We start from the raw sequence: 16714 nt of genomic DNA, 5'->3' as shown, positions 1-16714 counted from the left end.
CACCCATCTCCTCTGAGAAAAGGGATTGCCAGCTCATGACAGAAGTTATTTTGATGTTTAATCATCAAATGCTACACAGGCATGAAGACAGAGTGAAGCCTGTGCAACTTTCTAGCTAAGGAAACTTTTACACTTGCTTAAGCATTTGCTTTATTTGAGCCTGTAATATAAGGCAGAATAACTCTTCCTCAGATAGGATACTAGAAATGAAACATTATTTCATTACAATAATGAGAATAGTTTATGTACATTATGCAATCAATTTGAAATACATGTCTCAAAGCTATTTAAAATGTCTATTTTTACATCTCATTTCAGCAGCACTCTATTACCAAAACAATCATATATTATTTGACTACATATTCCCAAGTTTCATCTTCTGCAGTGATCCAAATGAATAGCTTCTGACATATACACAGCTTGAAAGCTCAAGACTTTAGTGCATGAAATACAAAGAAACAAGCCATGAAAACGCGGTTATGTTGTACTCCACCATTCTAAAGCTGTATGGCAAATACAATTACACCAAGCTAAAATATACTATGCACATACTACTTCTCTTAAAAAGCTACTAGTTAAGGACAAACAAATTTCATTTTTCAGGTATGATCACCTTGAAGCTACAACAGAAATATCTGGTATATAGTCCTCTAAAGCATAACAAGATTTACAACACCTGAAGCAGAATCTTCAGAAAACTATATGACAAGAGAAAATGTTTTCTTTGAAAGACTGTAAGGTTGAAGTTTCTGTATCACTGGAAACAGGAATAACACTCCTTGGAAGTACTGGTATCACTCTGTGTATAACATCAAATGTAATTCTTTGGTAGTTCAAAACAAACCCTTAAGAGATTTTATGCATAACTGGAGCTGCTCAACCGTAGGCTTGTTTTAACAGAAAATTTAACTTGCATGGAAGTCATGCCATTTTTTCTCGACAAACAAGCACCGCAAATAAGACCTTATCAGAAAATAAAATCTTTGCGTTATAGCAGGTAATTTTTCTAAAGGAGTAGCTCGTCGTTGTCCTGTTCTATTAAAAGTTCTAGACAAGAAAAGCTGAAGGAAACGACAAGAGCTGTAAAACTCTTAAAATGATTTTGCACGGCATACTGGTGAGTCGGAAGAGATGTACTACACCAGATGGTTACAAGCCCGGTGCAAGGACCCTCTCCTGCGTTAGCACGGCAACAGCCGGGCTCGCGGCGCTACCACGCAGCAGCGTTACGAGCAAGCGGCTCCGTGCAAGGGCGGCGAACGGTGCCCTCCCCACCGCGCGCGCCTCCAGCCGCACGCTAGGCCGGGAGAGCTCTGGAGGCAATTGTTTCAGTGCCGTTTTGCAAGTCTGCCCTCCGTCAAAATGGAAATACCACGTTAAAAAGAAAAAGAAAACGTGACAATAAATGAATCCCCAAAATAAGGCGCGGCGAGCGCCGGCCGCCCCGGGACGGGCGCGGGGCCCGCAGCGCGCCAGGACACCCCCCATCCCCCCCGCGGCGCTGCCCGCCGCCCCCGCGCCCCCCTCCCTCCCTCGCCGCCGCCGCCCGCGCGGAGAGCGCGCCCGCCGCCGGCAGCCCCCGCCCGTGACGCAGCGGCTAACGGGCGCCCCCGCGCCCGGGCCCGCCAAGGGGCGGCCGGCGGGGGGCCGGCCGGGGCGCCGCCCGGGCCGGGGAGGGGGCGGCGGGCGGTGGCCGGCCCGGCGCGGTGCGGGGTGCCGGCGGGCAGGCGCGGGCAGGCCCGGCGGGAGGGGGAGGGGCCGGGCCGCGCGGAGCGGGCGGGCGGGCGGCTGAGCCGCGGCTTTATTCGTGTCGGTCGGTGCCGGCGCTCCCCGCCTGCCCCCGCTCGCTGCCCCTCGCCGCCTCCCTGCGCGCAGGGCGGAGGGCGAGGCCCGGTTCGGCGGCCCGGCGCGGCGGCCCCAGCCGGAGATGGCGGTGGTTAGAATAAGGCACACTGGGTAAAAACACATTTATATACTAACCTCGCCGAGAAATTTTCCAACAATTCCTCCGTCCGACCACCATGCACCAGGACAGGAAACGGCCGCCTCAGCGCCCGCCCGCCTCAGCACCGCCCCGAGCCGCGCGGGCGGACCTGGCGCCCGGCGCTCCCGCCGCTCCCATTGGGCGCGCCGCGCCGTGCGTCACCGACTCCGCTCGCCATTGGCCGCCTCCAGGCCCCGCGCCAATGCCCATTGGCTAGGCGCCCGGGGCCCCGCCCCGCGGCTTCATGGCGTCTCGGTTATGCTGGGTTCGGGGCCGCCGCCGCCGCCATTTTGTACCGCGGGGAGCGAGGCGTTTGTGCGTCAGCGGGGGAGCGAGGGAGCCGGGCGCCATTTCCTTCCCCGGGGAGGGCGCCCGGTCAGCGGCGGCGCTCGGGGACGCCGCGGGCAGGGAGGAAGCGAGGGAGGGGAGCGCGGGGGGCCGGGCGCGCCCTGAGGCCGCTGTCCTTGGCAGGGCGGCCGGCCCCCCGCGGCGGGGACGGAGCGGCGCGGCCCGAGGAGGCGGGCGCCTGGAGCCGGGCCGCCGGGCGCCCGCAGGGAGGGACTGCTGCCTCGGCCGCGGCCCGCGGGCGGGCTCCGGCCCCGCCGTCGCGGCCCCCGCAGACGGCCCGGGCGCGTTCTGCTGAGCCTGGGGCGCCGCCGTCCCCGCGGCGGACGCTGCGCTGGGCTCCGTCCGTTGTCGGTGCGGGAGCCGGAGGGAGGGAGGCGGCTGGAAGGGCGGCGGGGCGCGGGGCCCTTGCGGAGGGCCTGCTGCTCGGGGCAGGGCTGGGGGGAGCGAGCAGCCTGCCCTTCCCCAGCCTCCTTAGCTTCTGCTGCCTTTCCAGCCCAGCTCTTGCGGATGAGGATTCCGTTCTTAAAGCTATGCTTGAGAATATTTATCCTTGCGTGATTTTTTGGTATGGAAACATCTAATAGTCCAGCAGCAGTTCCACAGGCAATTAAAGGGTATTACAATTACTTTGGTAGACGATTTTTCAAGAAAACCCAACTGTGCAATTAACATGAGTAATTGCCATTGATAGGGTGATGTGCCCAGCTCTGTAGGGCTTACTTGACCTTTCTGAACATGACATATAAAAGCATTTAAGATTTTTTGCCTGAAACGCCAGAATAATAGTTTTAAATTCTTGCAGTCATACAAACAGCCAAAAATAGCTTATTCCTGAATAGGCCGAACAGAGAACAATATTGAAATACCCAAGACGATAAAATTATGTTTTGGGTTTACCAACTCCTTTATGTTAATAGATTACTTGTTAACATCTCTGTCAAATCCTACAACTCAGTATTTCCCATTCTGAAGTACTTTCTAGCATCAACATCTGAGAATGTCTGGTTACAAAAAGCACAAATATGCAACCGAATGACATGCTGTTTAAGTTAAATAAGCTACATACTGATTGCAAAGTAATTCATAATCAGTGCCACGCCACCAGACAAATGAAGCTTTTCCACATTCCTGGTTCTGTGTATGTGGAAGATCCCACAGAGCACAGGGAAGAGAAAAAACCCAGCTGAAGGGACTCAACTCTGGCCTTTATAGTCCATAACAGCATATACAGAGCGCCTTGGACCTTCCAAGCTTTTCTCAAATTTTCATTTTGGACCAGCATTAGTTGAACTCGGCCACATCTGTTAAATCAAAAGCCATACGCAGACAACACTGGCTCTACCACCGATACTGACTTTGGAGCCACGTCCTTCTCCCTGGGAGCCTCCAGCACCCGCCGAGGAGCCCTCCCCTCGGCTGCACTGCTCGGAGCCATCAGCGAGCATCAGTCCCGTTGCTGAAACTCCAGAGCGGGATGCAGCTGGGTATCTTCGTGTTGAATACACAGAGAGCGTCAGCAGGGGTCTGACTGCCTACGGTATGAACTACTGAAGTGCAAAGTGCTTGCAGTTTCTGAGCAGCATCTCAAGGGAGGTACAGGGGGACAAATTCAGGCCCAGGAAGTGAAAATGGTTTGCAAGAGAAAGTATGTATGAGGAAGGACGGAAAGGAAACCTGACAGAAACATGAAAAGATATAACATGCTAAGAAGCTTCATGATGTTTCTGCAGTAGTAATTCTAGGCAACAAGAGATTTGAACAGAGCTTTGCTGTACTACACTGACACCTATTAATTCTTTTAAGATGGTGATTTAGGAAAAAAGGGTATTAAATTTACCCAGTATGTTAACATTTTAAAAAACAGTGTATGACATAAGCCTTTTGTATTTAACACAGTTAAGAGAACTGTGGTTGTGCCTAACACTTCTGCTTGAAGAAATATTTTAGAGAGGAAAATACAAACCGTAGAGCTATGTAACTGGAACAGGACTCCCAAGTACTTTAAGAATACAGCTGCATTCAAAACACCACACTGAAATAACTGAAGATAAGGATTTGCTTTAGATGTTTATTAATCCAAGGAGATCTTCCATAATAGAAAAAACAGAGGCTTTAAATTTCCCAGCTCTTCCTTTAGAGTTGCATTATCCTTGAAAATGGAATGGATAAGTGCAAGCTCTAGGAGGAAGATCAATTTTAAATTTGACATAAGTGTATCACTGAAATTGATATATTGCATCACAAAATGCACTATCACCACCAACAACAATGCAAAATTGTTTTGCAATTTTATATAAATACATTTCTTGGAGCAAAGGAAAGCGAAGTTCTAGATCCATTCTTAAAAAAGATGCTCCTTGCTAACCAGTCTAGCAACACATAAAAGCACCCTTGAAGTAAGACTGTATTCCTCACACCAAGATAAAATTCTTCCCTTGACTTGTGACTTGAAAAATGTAACTGTTCCAGAAATGACAATGGCACTAAATTGGTGATTTTCCCCTCATTTTTTTTATCTGCTTTGTATATAGAGCCTTCTCACTGCTTCTCTGTCGTTACCTTCTGCCATGAGGCAAAAGCATCTCATGTGTCCTAAAAGCTTCCCTTACATTTTTTGGGATGCATAACAAGATAAGCAGATACCCAACAAGCAGATGTTCAGAAATTATTTATGTCAAACTGGGCATTTTTCAAGGTCAAGGAATGCACAGGAAAAGGCATGCTGTATTTATGTCTGTCACCTTTTTCTACAAAAATAAAACCTTGTCTAGAGATTATCTTGAGGCCAGAGTACACCTGTACGTGCTCATGAGTTACACATTTACAAAGAAAACAGTTCTGCTATAGGTACTTGGCCAGTCAGCTAAAGATTCAAAAGTACTACTGTGGTTCTCGTACCACTACTATAATGGATACTCTGATTCAAGGCTTAATTTTTCAGGCTTTTTCGCATCAGGTGCAATACCCATCCTTTTAGAGTCCACAATTTGCTTTTAAAGTATCCCTTTGGTATTCGGCTAGGGCAACGTGGCATTATAGTCCTGGCTCAGTCTCTCACATTAGCACTCTGTGCGCAGGGAATTGCATTTGCCGAAGAGAGGCAGACCAGAGAGGAGTGACTGGAAAAACCCATTACACCTGCCCAGAGAAGCGCTAGCGGTTGTGCAACAAATGGAAGGCAGAGCATGGTGCTGGTCAGCTCGTCAAGGAAACCCCAAACCACCAACTCCTGCTACTCTGCTGATGCAAAAAAACACACCACACAAACCAATTTTCTGAAGACTGCATTTTGAGTATCATAATATATATATGTGCATTTCATTTTTACAGATATAAACTCAGTTTATTTTTAACCTGTATTTAAATTTTGGAGGCTTACATTAAATTAAGGTAGCTTGTTTAATATCAATTGTAACAGCAGGTGACATTTTTATATAAAAACAGCCAAAAGAAAAAAAAAAAACAAACATTTGATTTAAAAGACCTGACACCAATGATCTCAAGGCAAGATCAAAAACCTATGGATTTTTGCTTTTAGAAAAGAAAAAGGGGGCATTTAAGCCAACCCATTCACAGCATCTCCCTGCTGGCTTCTTCATACAGTGGTTTTGATAGTGGTCCCAGAGGGAACTGTATTTTGCCTCTCTAGCTAAAATACTAGTTACTATAGCAACTTTGAAGGAAGAAAATTGTGGCTTCAAAATGAAAGATTGGCAAAACTTCAAATACACTGTCTGGATCAGGCAGACAACAGCACACACTAATGCTGGGAGTGCAAAAAGAGGGGGAATGAAATGCAAGAGTAGTGCACCTGCACTACCACGTGCTGGAAAAAGAGTATTTTGCAAAAGTAGGGGGAAAAAACTGCATTCATAGATCACAGCCCAGATTAGCCAAATTAAATTGCTGTGTTTTGAATAGATTGCATATATAGATGTTTCATCCACACACTCCAATTGACTCTTAAGAGCAGAACTTCACATCTTATTTACCTGCTTTAGAGAAGGTAACTTTATCCTCAGTGCTTACAGTACACATTTGTATCCAAATTTCACCTTGTACAGTGATCTTCAAGAAAAACAAAGGACACGGAGGGTGGTTTGTTTTTTTTTTTAGCAGCAATGAAATATCACTAACCCCTTTATACATAACCGAATTCAAGTCACAACCAGAGGTGACTGCACCACAAAGTCACCAGGTACAAAACTGCTAGTTCATTTTAAATTAATAAGTTGAAATTTTTTTCCCCAATACATCCCTTATTTTTTATTTTTATTTTTTATAAACAGCAAACATTTTGCTATTTTTGTACATAGGCTAGCAGGCTTGTTTCAATATGAAAGTGCTAATTCATTTACACATTTATCAGTTATGTAGTGCTACATTAAGTGTCCAATATTCTACATATGAACAATCTTGATAAATGGAAATGATGAAGATTAAGTAAGGCTGATTACCTTATCTTATTTACATTAAAAGAATAGACACCCAATAGGAAGGGAGAAAAGGGAAATAAATTGGGCAAATATTCATACTGCCACAGGTGTAAAAATTAAGTCTGCCTTCTAGCTTGTCCTGTAAATGAGACATTTTAAATAGTCCTGCAGCCCATACCTATTTTTTTTCCTCAGAAAAAGAAAAGCTGCCTTCATGACATCCCCTCTTGATTTCCGATTTCCAAAGTGTGTCATTTGAAGCTTTAAATTCAGATTCTTCCTATCTTCAAAAAAACCTCTGGTTTGCTTTCCAGTATTAGGTTGCATGATCAGGTCCCACTTCTGGGGCTTTTGTCCAATCTATTTATCAATTAGTTTAGAGTGAGTTGTAGATAACATGAACCAGTTCTGGAACCACTATTGGGAGGAACACAAGCTCTTCACTACAATCACACAGTAGCAGGAAAAGTGATAATTCAATTCATTCCTGGGGCGGGGCCTCCAAAATTAAATGAAGTTGGCACAACTGGAGCATTGAATTTGTATCCTCCATGCTTTTCAATCATTTTGGATTCTAAAACGAAACAAAAAAAAAAACAGAAGGAAGGTATTTTATTTTAGTGCGTGTGTAAGGGTGAAGACAGATTAAGATTTTGTGACTGACCATTTTGAGTATCTCAGAGATACGGGTTTAACCAGGGGTTACCCAAGAAAGTAATCAGCACCCACAAAGTCAAAATGTGCCAGGCCCCAAACAACAGATGGACCAATTATTTATTTATTTTAATTTCTCAATATTGTTATAGCTATGCTTAAATGAATTGATATTTTTTAAAAGCCCACACTTTTGGACACGAGTATGTAATTTTCACATTTCGGAAACATGACCTGAATGAATGCTGGACTTCTGAACTTGCTAACAGGTGCCCAGTTCTTTCTGATTAATGGACTTTTCAGTCAATTCAATAACAAAGCACACATACAAAAAAGCAGTACACAGATATTAGCTAAATTTTCAGTGTTCCTGTCTCAATTCAACAATATAAGCAGAAATAGCCACTGAAGCACCAGAAACAGACTTTTTCGCATACATGCATTTCCCCCCATACCCAAGCAGTTAATTTGGAGTTTAGGTTACTAAGACCATATAATATATTTCTGAAATAAAACTACCAAGTTTATCACTTTTCATTTTCAACCAAACCATAAGATTGTTAGGCATCTGAGGTCCATATATCCATCACTGTAACTAACAGTGATAGTTAAGCTGTCTGGTTTTACTAGGTGCGTATTCCATCCTTTGAAGATTACTGTTAGACTGGGTTTTACAAGCTCTAATACATGGACAACTGAAAATTAGATTGGTAAAGAGCAGGTAGAAATGTGTATTTCTATCCACCTTTACTACAATCTAGATAATGCAGCAGAAGGTTTGTATTATTCCCAGCTCAAGATAATGAGGCTTATTAATGTCTTATTCCTAGTCTAAGAGCTCTCTCCTACCTCAAAATAGTTGCAATCTCTCTCTTTCTGGGAATACAGGACAGCTTGTATTATCTAGAGGATCTGCATTTGTCTCTGTTTCTTTGGAAACAGGACAAAAATGTTGCCATGGCTCATGAAGGAGAACATGACCTGGGGAGCATCGCTTTGTTCCCTCCCGGCTACATTGTGCACAGAAGACAAATCTCTTAGCTTATGGAAATTCTTCTTAGCTACATTAATGAGAGATAATTATATTCAAAATCCTTCTAACAGGATGTCCCCATGTGTGGTAGGCAGCCTAAATGGAGTATCAGTGTGCTCCGACAGTATGCAAGAATCTCCTGTAAGGATCTAGTTGCTTAAGTTAAAACTTCAAAATCTGAACCTAACTTGCTCTATGAATAAGCAGCTGAAAAAAAGAACATACTTTTTCATAAAATGTACAAGTAGTATATAATCTCATCAGTATGATTTCTAGTGCTTAACAGGGGTCACAGTGAAACTGTATTTTATAACCATTAAAAGTTAAAACTTACAAACTTTGTGAGGTAATTTAGGCTGTTTTCTGACAAAAACTACTTATAAAATGTGCATTCTTACTACCCATCTTTTTATTGCAAGATTTGTGAACTTCTATTTTGAAACGTCTTGTAGTAATTGCTCAATAAGATGGAGGATATGAGACTGCACTGATCACTCAAAATTCAGGCTTGACTTTAGAGAATGCTATATATTGGCTTACTCTCAAACACCTGGGAAAACTTGCAAAAAAACCCAAAACCCAAACCTGAAGATCTGCCTGCTTCCTATATATTAAATCTGTATTGGAGAATAACAATCTGAAATATTTAATAGGCTTAATAATGTAGTTTTACAGATGGATATTACTTCCATAATTTGGTATTTTCCCAGCCATAGAATCATTGTCTATCCCAGCTGGACTAGGTCACATCAGGAAATAGTTTGTCAGCCAATTAATGTGTTATCATACCTAGAGTTCATCCATCTTCAGGTAATCGAATCAATTGTTTTCAAATCCAAGCAATTATGACAAATACCTTTTTATTTACTTGCCCACTTCATTAAGATGTTTCTATCATTCCTTACACCTACGGTATGCCACACAATTTGTGCATTGAGGCTTTGTGACCTGCTAATCTTAAAGAGATTTCAAACATCTCTGGAGCTTAAAACAACTCTGCTTTGATGAAGACATTATCAAACTTGAATTATAGGCATTTTCTGAATTATGCTTCTTGAGCACATAAACAGCATTCAAACAGTGAAAGAAGCAATTAATGGTATAAAGGGGGAAAAATACCATGTGCTGCCCGCCTCTGATCTGCCAGAGTTGCTATGTCCTGCAATTGTTTTCGTTGTTCTTCATTAAGACCCTGTGTCAAAGCTTGGTACCACACAGGGTTACGATTCTGAATTGCTGCAAGAGAAAGAAAACATAAGCAAAAGGAAAGTGTTCATTAAAACGTTCTGTAACTCAAAGCTTAGTAACTCACTACCATTTTAATCAGAATAATATTCTGTTAGGGTTACATACTTCAAGGCATTTAAAAACACTAATACAACCTCTGACCTCTTCCCTCCCACCATAAATTAATTCAGGCGTCTCCCCTTCTCAAAGTTTAATGTCGGCTTCCCCTTTCCAAAGAAAGAACTTGCTCAAAGCACATATTGGAAAGCCTGTTTGGAAGCTTTCAACAGGTTCTATTTTACAATGGTATATACTAAAATTAAGTTAAAACATAACTTGTTGGCCACGAAAGGAAAAAAAAGTTACTCACTCTGAAAAATTGTTTTAAATATCTGATATTCATCAATAGGGTTGTCTTCATCATCAATAATTGTGGAATAGCCTTCCAAAGCAGTCTCTTCAGCATCATCTTCTTCCCAGTCTTCATCATCTCCATCTTCACCTGCCTGTTTTGCTAGAATTTCTAGATATTCTTGACCATCTTCATCAATGTCATCTTCATCACTCCCCAATTCCTCTGAGTTAAATATCACACACACAAGAAGTTTATGTCAAGAATAGTTAAGAACAACTCTTTAGGTAGCTGCCTGATTATGCAAAACAGGCAATGGAACTGGTAACAGTATAGCGCAGACTAGAAAGGGGGAAGCTCATTTAACTCCTCTCCTAGTGCCTTGGTCTTACCCCCCAGACACTCTTCCCTCACTGACACCAACTGTGTAAGTGAGAACGGAAAATTTTATTGTCACAAAAATGTATATAGAAAAATGTATTTACAGATAGTTTGGAACAGCACTTGATAAAACTTTAGGCAAAGCAGTATTCGTGCTCCAAAGTAAGTCTGAAATAATTTGATGAAAATACTTTTAAAGGCACATTCAAAAGGGCTGTTAAAAAGAATGCTTGAGAAATACAAAATATAAGAGTATGAATGATGTATAATGGCAATAGTCTGGAGAGTCCAGAATTCAACAGCAGAGATCAAAAAGAAACTGGGCTTTAAGTAGATAGATGAAAACCAACAGATATTCCCCTCTGAGTGTGGAAAACTGTTTCAAACGATCACTCACAAAGACACCAGGCTGATGATGGAAAGATAAAAATACGGAACAAGAACTAAAAGCTTAAGCGGAGTACAGGGAAAAGTGGAAGAAACAAGTACGGGGAAGGTGTAGGTAATTTTGAACTTCATATAAAGAAGATGGCAAAAGACGTGAAAGTTTGTGAAATGACTGTATGAAGAAGAAAGTCTATAAAGGCTGATGAAGTTGAGATTACATTGGTCCAGAAAGAGGGGACGGGAGAAAGGGGGAAAAAAAAAAAAAAAAAAAATTACAAGAACTGTCATTTTCAAGACACAGCTACAACACCAGCAACTCATGGGACAGTTTGTAATATATAGTCCAAACTGTTCAATGGATAGAAGGATTCGTGGAAACTCCTTCTGACTCTTACCCCTCACTCAAATGGGAAACATGCCCCAGTAATAATTCCTTTCAGCAATGACAGCATTCACACACAAAAGCTAGCTTGATGTGATTTTGAAGAGACTCAGCCTAGGAAGTTAGCTTTTAAGAGGGACTGGAAAGTAAGTCAGATATACTTGAAAGTCGCTGAAAGATGCCCAGTGTTCTACCGCAGCTTTTGATTTTTGGAATTAGGGAACTCTGAAGAATTCCACAAAGGAACTCAGCATCTCCATCAGAAAAAAACAAAACAAAACAAAACAAACCAAAAACCCAGAGTAGCAGTGATGTTTCAGTTTCCATACCTGTTTCCTCATCTTCTTCAGCTTCATCATCATCATCGCTGTCATTCTCATGCTCTGCATGACAGGCATATGCTCTTTTCAATCCATTAAATAAAAGAATAAAAGCTGGCAGGATCTGGCCAGCAACTTGATTTAAAACCTGTGGTATTTGCTCCAGATCAATAAGAGCACACAAGCCAAGCACACACATCTTTCTATCATGAAGTCTACAAAACAAAAGAGTAAAAAAGTTACAAGTTTTGTTATGATTTACAAGCAGGTAATATAGAGGTATACCACAGAGACTAATCTTAAAAATTATAAACACTTACCCCAAGAAACAGTCCACGTCATTAAGCCACTGTGTTATGAAGTGATTAGTGACAGGCTCCACATTATTGGGAAAACGAAGATTTTCCAATGTATTTAATAGTAAATGAGGATTGTAATACAAAGCAGCTATGGCAACCTGGAGGCACATTGTTCGCAGTTCACTTGTTTTCACTTCTCTGGTCAATCTCTCTAATGCAGCTTCCACAAATAAGGGTATGCACTGAAGAGTGAGAACCATTACAAATTTAGTGATCAAAAATAAATTTTGTAGTTCTGTATTTCTGAACTTGAGAAATGGCATAAAACCAGTCTGGAGCATAAATACAGAGGGCATAAAATGGGAATAATTTTTCATTGCCAGCAGAAGTCATATACAAAGATGAAATGAAAAGGTGAAAAGATTTAATCTACTCCGAGCACATGGATTTGTGACATCATGCATAGTAGATGTAACTCCTGGTTCTATAATCTTGCATTTTAAAAATGAAAAATAGAGGAAATGTGTACACTAGGAAGTCTGGAAAAATCAACTTAGTCTTTTTTAATATCCACAACAAAGTCAAGAGATATTACTAACACTCCAAGAAAACAGCTAGTCAAAGGAGTAGTCTCTTCAGAGAAGCCACACTGAAAAAAAAAAATTTGCTATAGAAGAATTTCTTTCAAATAAATTAAAAATTAAAATTTCCAGGGACCATATCTACAAGTATTAAAAAGCATGCAAAAATGTTTAAACAGCTATTATACAGTTCTTGTCATGTACAGAGTGGAAGCACATAAATTCATCTCTCATATTCCAACTTCCATAGATGCATAATGAAGTCCCTGGTTCCTCTATGACATTAATTGGGAATCTAGGAGCTTCCATTTTCATTCTTATTTATTTCAAGGCTATTAACTTGACAGATTGAATAATTTTCATGAAATATTCACTAGAATTAACTTAGAATATAATTAATCGACTTTTAGAACAAAGGTGCTCCCAAAACAGTACTCTTCTAGATTCATGATAAGACTTGAGGTTTGCAGTGTCCTAAATTCTGGAGACAAAGTGTGGAATAACTATCTCTGCAGTGCTGTTAACCAAGTAACATTGAAGTAGAAGACAGGATTATTAGTCACACTACACAAACTCCTCAGAACGGAACTCACGTTAATACATCATCAATTCATACTTCAGAATAAAATCTTTTTAAAATATAAATTATAGGAACCAAAGTTGTTACCAACCTGATCAATGCCACGCCCTTTACACTGAAGAATAATTACTTCTAACAGCTTTGCTGCATGACATTCTGCATCTTCTCCAGCAACTCCTGTAAGGACCTGAAAAATAACAATTACTGTTGATGATACCCCTTCAAGAATTATTTTCTATATACTGCTTTGCTTTAAAAAGCTGGTATAAATTTACCCACGCTATTACAATGCTAGCATAAACATCCATCAGCAAAGCAGCCAAATCTACAGCAATGGCTCAGTATCATAACTAGAGACTGATTGCGGGTAAAACTAATCTAAATGTAAAAACATTCAGTAACTCTATGGATGCAGAGCTTACAACAGTAACTGTATAAACATCAGCTGCCATTTTGCAAAGGTTTATTTCCATACACAAAACAAAAATTTTTGTTATGCACTCATGTATATCTACAAATTTGGGATATGCAGCAGGAGACCACGCAATACCTAAAACTTCTGTGTTAAAGGTTCACTGTGCTCAGCTAATAAAAACTGATCACTAAGAGGTTATAACAGGCTAATTTTCTTTTTTTATATGTACAAAGTGTTCAAGTATTTACAATCAGCCTTGTTGCAACTTGTTTTCAAATAAAGGCTGGCAAGAGTTATTCGCTATAATATTTAAACACCTTCAAAAGAATTACTCAGGAAATACCACGGGCAGAGCAGCTGACAGTTCACCATAGTTCTCAGACAGACACAACACATGATATCCAGAAGTGGAAAACTGAAATCCCCACAGATTACTATTAGAGATTATAAAATATTAACACCATGTTATAAAGAAGTATTCATTTCCTCATATAGGGCTAATGTTCTGGAAAGCTTTGTATTCTACATATTAATTGGATCAAGAAAGCCCAGTTGGCAGCTACCTATAATACACAGGAGCTGAGAAGCTAACTTAAATACAAAAACACTGCCCAAAAGTGACTGGACTGAGTCAGAACAACTGCATTCTGCTCCCAGCTTTCATCACTGACTTGGCATGAACTCAGGAAAATAACTTCCTTTTCCTATCCCTCTACTTTCCATCCCTGCTCCACTTGTTTTAGCCAATAGATTTAAGACCTTTAGCATACATATGGTATGTGGTGTCCTAGCCACAGTGAGGCTACAGATCTCAGATAAAAGAAACCATCTACCTTTTGCAATATGCATACATGTGTTTTGCATGCCCGTATGCACAAAGTATATTACACAAAACATGCGTGCACAAAACCTGGGTTGTTTAATCTGCCTTTGTTGTGTATGATTTATTTTTCCCTTTTAGCAAAAGCATGTATCTGAAGTTTGAGGCAACCCCTTTAAGTTTCTCTGCAATGACTTAATAATTTGTGTAATCACAGAGGATGTTAAACAGCATAACGCTTTAAGAGCGGATGTCAAAATTCTTCAGTTTCACAGTCTGCTGTTGTGGAAAAAAGTACCCAGTTTAAGAGCGTTAAACTAAAGATTACTTCAGAGATCACAGGTTTCATTATCACAAAGGAATCTACTTACCTTCTTGCACATACTGTAGATCATTTCAAGATATTTTGTGTCTGACAGAAGTGTGTCTGTATCAACAGTAACATAATTATGCAGGAGAGGCATCATGTCTGTATTAAAAGAATGATCACATTTAGATATTGTTTGCATGTTTTATTAGACGAGCTGTTAAAATCAGGTTGAAATCTGTGTATTAATAAGTTAATTACAGTTCTTGCTTAATGTTTATCAAGATAAGCATGCATCTAGTCACAGATGCCTTAACAAAACAAGCCTGGTTGCAGCAACAACAGAATAAAATACTTCAAGCGTAACCTCACTTCAGTGTTCTCCTAACACTTCAATCAAGATGCAATTCATTGTATGGTTGAAATCACATATGTGAAACCATTTGGCTTTCTGATTTATTTGTATTACTTACCAGTAAAATAATCAAAGCCATCCTGCTGAAAGACTTCAAAAACAAGAGGAAGAAGCTGCCACATTTGTGCAGAAACTTGTTGACAGGTCAGACTATGAGCCAAGGAAAAGATCTCCTCATAAAACTCTAAAACAAACAGAATCTAGGTAAATTTAATGCCAATCCCATACACTTAAAAAAATAAGCCAACAGAAGTATAGATACCTAATACATGCTGCTGCAAAACTGTTCCAATCACTTGCAAACAGATCCCTTCCAGTTGCTGGGTAATCTGAAAAAAAAAAAAGAGATTTATGACTGTTTTCAGTACTTCAGAGTTGAAATTAAACACATTTTATAATAAAATTATGCAAAGCAGTTTCTATGTATACAATATAGTCTTCTAAAAACAATTCAATATTTCTCACATTCTAGACCACTAAATGTATAAAAGCAGCACTCAACTAAGGATTTGTAAGATAGCTTTTAATATGAGGTGGTTTTGGAATATTCTTTGAATACTGGAAGAATGGCATTATAGGGTATCCTTTAAAAAGAAAAGCCTGATGGTAACCCTGTGCAACAGTTCAGTCCCATTAAAACACAGTAAGTAAATGTATGTATCAAAGGGGTAAGCAATGGAAGTTGCAGGAAGTATCTGCTGTTTCAGAAAGTGAAATTTCAAAAAACAAAACCAAACACATACCAAACCACTTCCCAAACCTAGCTTAGGATGTTCATAAGGTATATGGACCATCAGTTTAAATGCTGGTCTACAGATTCAGACATGCTTCCCAATGCATATTTATTAGTACATGGAACGGCTAACAGTCATTAACCTGTTTGTTTAGGGCACTTACCTTGCATAGGGATAAATAAGGGTTGAGTTTCTGGTCTTAGCTATGCAGAACAGGATTTGAAACTGACCAGCTAAACACCTTATTTCTTGGAACACTGGTCATGCTGTGTGAGATTTCTCCAAATATAAATGTTTACTGATCAAGGTTTACAATTGAGTTCCTCAGGACTAGCATATTGTCATACAAACTTTTTGTTTAGATAGCAAGAATTTGCTGACAAAAACAAGTACACGAAAAGCTTGCTAAGCAGCTTTAGCAACAAGTAAATGAGCCAAACTGGTCCTTGGTTTATTGCATGGCAGCACTGGATTCCGCCCTTGGGCACTCAGAATTCATATTATGCTGCTTCCTTAGTAAAGTCTTCAGAGCCCTGAGAGTATGATTTTTTTACTAAACTGTTTAGTCATTAAAAAACTATAATGTATTATCAAAAACCAATAGCTGACTTTGTCAAGAAGGATTTTAATCAGCAATAGCAGCTTTTGAACAAGCTGTACTCTGGACAGAAGTTAGTCCATTCAGTACAACAAAACTAAATAACAAAAGTTTTCTGCACTGCAGAATTCTCCAGTGTGATGATTAGGAAGGTAAAAAAAAAAAAAATCATTTAGCATAGCCACAACAGCTGTATTTACAGACATTGATTCTGTTGCAGAGAGCAAACTACGTCAGCAGAGTCAACATTCAAAGTTAACTGAAGTTTTATCTATTTTCTTTGAAGGGCAGACCTCATCAAATCAAATGCGTTTTTCCAGCTGAGCTGACGGAGTTCCATTTGTTAGAGACAAGTTGCTTCCACCTATTTGAACAAGAACCTGGATTCTTATGGGAAATATTGTGGCAACATTTATGCTCTCTTACTACATGGATTGTGTTAGAAATGTGACCCACTCTGT

The 16714-nt window shown here is 40.6% G+C and overlaps 2 protein-coding genes across 15 annotated transcripts in view; both read right to left on the bottom strand.

Annotated features, from left to right (window-relative positions):
- The window catches only part of ZNF143 (zinc finger protein 143), a 43943-nt gene extending 41837 nt beyond the window's left edge, over positions 1 to 2106 (bottom strand). For 9 of the 12 annotated variants that reach the window (XR_014228707.1, XM_082316945.1, XM_082316947.1 and 6 more), the window contains exon 1: positions 1981 to 2106. The gene's annotated coding sequence lies outside the window, so the exon portion shown is untranslated. The remainder of the gene's footprint in view (positions 1 to 1980) is intronic. The other 3 variants (XM_082316941.1, XM_082316944.1, XM_082316943.1) reach the window with 1 other exon arrangement.
- Positions 2107 to 4386: 2280 nt separating this feature from the next.
- IPO7 (importin 7) overlaps positions 4387 to 16714 on the bottom strand; it is a 39446-nt gene continuing 27118 nt past the window's right edge. The window contains exons 17-26 of one of the 3 annotated variants that reach the window (XR_014228740.1): positions 15184 to 15250; positions 14980 to 15105; positions 14571 to 14668; positions 13056 to 13151; positions 11825 to 12045; positions 11514 to 11719; positions 10053 to 10259; positions 9575 to 9691; positions 6325 to 7342; positions 4387 to 5572 (exon numbers count right to left, since the gene is read on the bottom strand). Coding sequence is in view for 1 of the 3 variants with exons in the window: in XM_082317499.1 (XP_082173625.1) it covers positions 7245 to 7342; positions 9575 to 9691; positions 10053 to 10259; positions 11514 to 11719; positions 11825 to 12045; positions 13056 to 13151; positions 14571 to 14668; positions 14980 to 15105; positions 15184 to 15250 (1236 nt within the window). In the remaining 2 variants the exon portion in view is untranslated. Of the gene's footprint in view, positions 7343 to 9574; positions 9692 to 10052; positions 10260 to 11513; positions 11720 to 11824; positions 12046 to 13055; positions 13152 to 14570; positions 14669 to 14979; positions 15106 to 15183; positions 15251 to 16714 lie in introns of all 3 variants that reach the window. The other 2 variants (XR_014228741.1, XM_082317499.1) reach the window with 2 other exon arrangements.

Source organism: Platalea leucorodia (assembly GCF_965183815.1).
Source record: "Platalea leucorodia genome assembly, chromosome: 7".
Classification (NCBI taxonomy): Eukaryota; Metazoa; Chordata; class Aves; order Pelecaniformes; family Threskiornithidae; genus Platalea; species Platalea leucorodia.
This window is presented reverse-complemented; position numbering and strand designations above follow the sequence as displayed.